This window comes from Pelobates fuscus, chromosome 10 (assembly GCF_036172605.1).
Source record: "Pelobates fuscus isolate aPelFus1 chromosome 10, aPelFus1.pri, whole genome shotgun sequence".
Taxonomy (NCBI): Eukaryota; Metazoa; Chordata; class Amphibia; order Anura; family Pelobatidae; genus Pelobates; species Pelobates fuscus.
Window position 1 is genome coordinate 149,251,853 of NC_086326.1, and position 5,172 is coordinate 149,257,024.

A 5,172-nucleotide genomic window follows, 5' to 3' on the forward strand; every position below is an offset into this window, starting at 1 on the left:
AATAAACCAGACCACTGCTTGACCCTCAACACGGAGCCTTGTCTCGTTCTTGGGGGGATTCACTGTATGCTGATAGAGACTGATTGCCAGGAGTGTAAGCCGCTTGGGAGCTTTTCCTGTTCGTCTGCTAGCAGCTATTCGTGAGGTTCCAGTTTGGGAGTTTGTAGTGCTATTTTGTATCCAATTCGGGAGTTTGGTGTTCTGCAGTAGCTGTGCCTGTATATCTGGAAGGGGAAGATCTGCTAAACGGCGGTTTAACCCCTTTATGCCTGGGGGTGCCGTTACAGTCTCTGCAGCTGAAAACGGAGTGTAGGAGAAGGTAAGGGTCAGCAGTGTTTGTTGAAATGTGTAGCCGATTTCAGTTCCATGGATTTGGCTACACATACCGCTGACCTCGTTCGAATGAACAAAGATGGCCGCCGCCACGTGTTGGTTTGTCGAATGGCGGCCACTTCGACTACTTCAGCACTTCGGCTACATCCGAAGTGACAATTTAAAGCTGCAGAACTGCTCCAATACAATTTAAAGGGCCAGCAGCAGCACAACATAAATCCATTATGCCCAAATCTTGTACTTAAAGGACCACTCTAGGCACCCAGACCACTTGAGCTTAATGAAGTGGTCTGGGTGCCAGGTCCAGCTAGGGTTAACCCATTTTTTTATAAACATAGCAGTTTCAGAGAAACTGCTATGTTTATTAATGGGTTAAGCCTTCCCCCTAATCCTCTAGTGGCTGTCTCACTGACAGCCTCTAGAGGCGCTTGCGTGATTCTCACTGTGAAAATCACAGTGAGAGCACGCAAGCGTCCATAGGAAAGCATTGTAAATGCTTTCCTATGCGACCGGCTGAATGCGCGCGCAGCTCTTGCCGCCCGTGCGCATTCAGCCGACGGGGCGGAACGGAGGCGGAGAGGAGGAGGAGAGCTCCCCGCCAAGCGCTGGAAAAAGGTAAGTTTTACCCCTTTTCCCCTTTCCAGAGCAGGGCGGTAGGGGGTCCCTGAGGGTGGGTCACCCTCAGGGCACTCTAGTGCCAGGAAAACGAGTATGTTTTCCTGGCACTAGAGTGGTCCTTTAAAGGGCTATATCTTCCCGGGACCATAATCACTTGGCTGGTTAATTTCGCCACAATTGGGATGGTTGGAAGGAATGCGACGGCCAATTTGGAGTCAACAGGAATTACTACGTAAATATATGTAACTCTCAGTTTTGTGATATAACACCTAACCTAGACTATAGTCACTGTGACCAATGAGAGCCACTCTGAAGAGATCGGAGTTTCATATGGTAGGGTCTCTGCTTCTAGTTATTCCATGTTTATGTTGTCTGTGTAATATATACATGACACGTGTCTGCCATGTTTACCTGAAGAATATTCTTCTCCGTAAGAAAACACTCATTTCAGAAACTGTTTTTTTTTAGGGGTTCTTTAAATGCCCGCATGAAATTATATTTTCAGATGTAATTTGTTGTTTGATAAATGTTATACTTTGTATGGAAATCTCATATATTGGAAGCATAATTTTTAGCAGAAATTATTGGAAGAGAAAGATGAATCCTTGTAAATAGCGAGATCTCTTCGACTTGTAGTCTGTTATCTGCTGGAGTCCTTGGGCTCTGGGAGCTGGAATTTGTGATGCAGTTAACCTTGAACAACGGAACGTATTATTGAAAAACAGAATGGGGGAGACTCCGTGTACAGAAGATAAGGAGACAGAGAAATATATTCTGAGATACACGGGTGGCAATGGAAAGACAGAACAGAATACAGATGGGAAGAGAGAAAAGAGAGAGGGGAAGGGTAGGAATGGGAAATAAAGACAGGAAAAAGGAGATGGCGACATAATGAGGGAGAAAGAGAGAGAATGTGAGAGAGAAAATATAAAGATTATACCGAATGTTGTAGTACTGCTTAGGACATCCTGCTGCCCTGACCTGGCCTTTTCTGGCTTGGGGGTGTTGGAGATGATCAAGGGGGTTGTGGGTGATATATTGTCATGTTGTGTGTTGGTTGGTATCTGTGGATGTCGCACATTGCTAGTGTAACCTGTCCCCATAAATACACACCACTGGACAGGAGTTAGGAAATGGAGATTTTAATTCAGAGAAGTTACCACGTACATTAATTAAAACTGCCCCCTTAGAGCTGATCTTGTCACATGTTAAAAGGGACACTATAGTCACCGGAACAACTACAGCTTATTGAATTTGTTCTGGTGAGTAGAGTCATTACCGTCAGGCTTTTTGCTGTAAACACTGTCTTTTCAGAGAAAATGCAGTGTTTACATTACAGCCTACTGATAACTTCACTGGCCACTCCACATGTGTGTTTATTCACTAAACAGTGATCTGGGGTGAATTTAATATTAACCAACTAAAATAGCCCAGTTACAGAATTTTCCAAATCAGCTGTTTTGGAAGGAAGATTTAAAGAAAGAAGACAGTGAGGATGGGGAAGTTCAAACAAAGGACGTCAGGAGAACGAACAAGAACAAACAAAAAAATCCCCAAATCTGTATTTTTCATAGATTATTATAAATGATTTACCTGGCATTCTAGGTGTTGCCTCTGTGTTCTCACCTTTGTGTGAGATTTACTTTCACTTTTACTCTATTTCCTTATTTCTAAGAATGGCGTCTGCTGAACAAAGGTATGAAGTGACCTGCTCGATCTGCGTAGAAGTTTATATAGATCCTGTGACCCTGACATGTGGACACAGCTTCTGCCGGGGCTGCATTGAGAAAGTGCTGGAGACCCAGAAAAGATTTGGAGCTCATACATGTCCTGAGTGCAGAATGAGGATACAGGAACCTGTAATACTGGAAAAGGACGACGAGCTATATAAAAAAGTAGAGGATTTATTGTCTACTCTTTCAAATCAGGTCTTCTGCACTTACTGTATTAACGCACCTGTTCCTGCAGCTAAAACTTGCATGTTGTGTGATGCATCTCTTTGTGATAATCACCTAAGGGTTCATAGTTCTTCAGTGGAACATGTCTTAATTGAACCCAACACATCCATTGATAAAATGAAATGCCCCATTCACAGGAAGGTCCTGGAGTTTTACTGCTGTGATCAGGCTTTATGTGTGTCTTGTACCTTGACTGGACATCACATGGGACACCAGGCGGAGACTCTACTTCAGGCCTCTGAGAAGAAAATTGAGAAACTGAGAAATATTCTGGATAAACTAAATCCGAAAAGAGATGGAGTTGAGAAAGAAGTTCAGAGCCTTCAGAAACACAAGAGAGATGTACAAGAAAAGACATCTGGTATAGCAGAGAAAGTTTCTACCTTGATTACAAATATTAAAAAACAGCTGGAAGATCTAGAGCAACGAGTCCTGGGTGAAATCTCCAGGCAGGAAGAGCAGGTCTCACTCCAAGTCTGGGATCTAATCCAGCAGCTGGAAATAAAGAAGGAGGAGATGTCCAGGAAGATGGGTCACATCGAGGAGCTTTGCACCATGACAGATACATTAGCCATCTTACATGAACGGGAATCAGACAGGATTGACTATTGTGAAGCTGATAATGATGATAACAATGTCCATGCGTTAAGGGGTCTAGATCTAGGCTTGATCTTGTTGACCTTACATACAGGTTTAGCTGATATTGTAACTGGTACAATGAGAAAGAACAAAGTAACCATCACTTCCGACACCAACCCCGATACGACCACAAATCCAATCCAGTCACTGAATGTATATATGGATACAGATATATTTCTGGATGTAAACACAGCGAGTAATGATGTTACTATATCGAGTGACCTTAAAACTGTATCTAGGACAGATGTGAAACAATGTCGCCCAGATGGACACATGAGATTTGAGTCTCCACAGGTTCTAAGTTTAAAGCATTTTACCTCAAGGCGGCATTACTGGAAGGTAAAAACAAGTAAATCAGCAAACTGGATGGTAGGAATGGCCTATATAAGTATAGACAAGAAAGGAGATCAGTCATGGCTTGGCAGTAATGCTAAATCCTGGGGACTAGAGAGGTGGAAAGGTCAGTATTCAGCAATGCACAACAGTAATGACATTCAGTTACCACAGAGCCCTTCATGTAACAAGTTATGGATATACTTGGACTATGAGGCTGGGTTACTGTCCTTTTATGAACAAGGTCTCCCGGCCAGACACTTACACACCTTTACTGCCGCCTTCACCGAGCCGCTTCATGTTTTATTATGTGTAGGAACGAATTCGTGGGTGAGAATAGCAAGATAATTTAATAGAAGTATTGCAGGTTTGGAGACGTGAATTTAGACTAAATGCAAGAGTAGGTAGTAGGATCAGGGAGCAGCACCTGTGATGGAATTCCCACGCTCAGAGCGATATGGAGGAGGGAAGGAAAAAGACACGGATATAGTGTAGTATGTTGAGATCTTAAGTGATGGTAAATAAAAGGAAAGGAATTGCACTTACAATTTTCTGGAGCCTATACTCAGCTACAGATATGTGCGCCTGGACGGTACAATCGCCGCCTATGGATATGTAGATGGTCCTTGGATGTCCTCAAAATGGGGTCTCCACCAGTGGTAGTAGGGTATATCTCCTTTGCAATGGCAGTAGGCCGGTATTCAAATCGTCGGTGATATATAAAAACAAGAGGATAGAAACACAAAATAGTGCTCTCTGGATAATACAAAATAAAATGATAAAAAAATGGAGGTATACGCACAAGTAAAGAGCAAATAGGATATTGCTCAATATATGTAGGCGTAGGTGGTATGATCCCCACCAAGGATATCACTTGTCGCATCCTCAAGTGGGGGTGTTGGAGATAGTAGAAAGGAATTATATTATTTAAAAAATAAAATAGAATAAAAGGATAGACTTGGAGGCTCCAATAGCATATATGAGTTATCTTTATTGGAGATAAAAAAGTCAGTAACATAAAACAGCTTAAAAAACATGCGTTTCTCCTGCAAAGAGGCTTTATCAAAGTGACACTGGAGGACTCGATGAGTGATATCCTTGGTGGGGATCATACTACCTACGCCTACATATATTGAGCAATATCCTATTAGTTCTTCACTTGTGAGTATACCTATATTTTTATTATTTTATTTTGTATTATCCAGAGAGCACTATTTTGTGTTTCTATCCTCTTTTTTTATATATCACCAACGATTTGAATACCGGCCTACTGCCATTGTAAAGGAGATAT

At 42.3% G+C, this 5,172-nt stretch overlaps 1 protein-coding gene across 1 annotated transcript; it reads left to right on the forward strand.

Annotated features, from left to right (window-relative positions):
* The first annotated feature begins 2,627 nt into the window (after positions 1–2,627).
* Positions 2,628–4,229, forward strand: LOC134574861 (E3 ubiquitin-protein ligase TRIM11-like). The gene has a single exon (XM_063433913.1). The coding sequence runs from the start codon at positions 2,628–2,630 to the stop codon at positions 4,227–4,229; it is 1,602 nt and encodes a 533-aa protein (XP_063289983.1).
* Positions 4,230–5,172: the final 943 nt, after the last annotated feature.

What these genes read in the sequence shown, in the direction of transcription:
- LOC134574861 (XM_063433913.1), top strand. Translation starts at nt 2,628, where the DNA reads ATGGCGTCTGCTGAACAAAGGTATGAAGTGACCTGCTCGATCTGCGTA.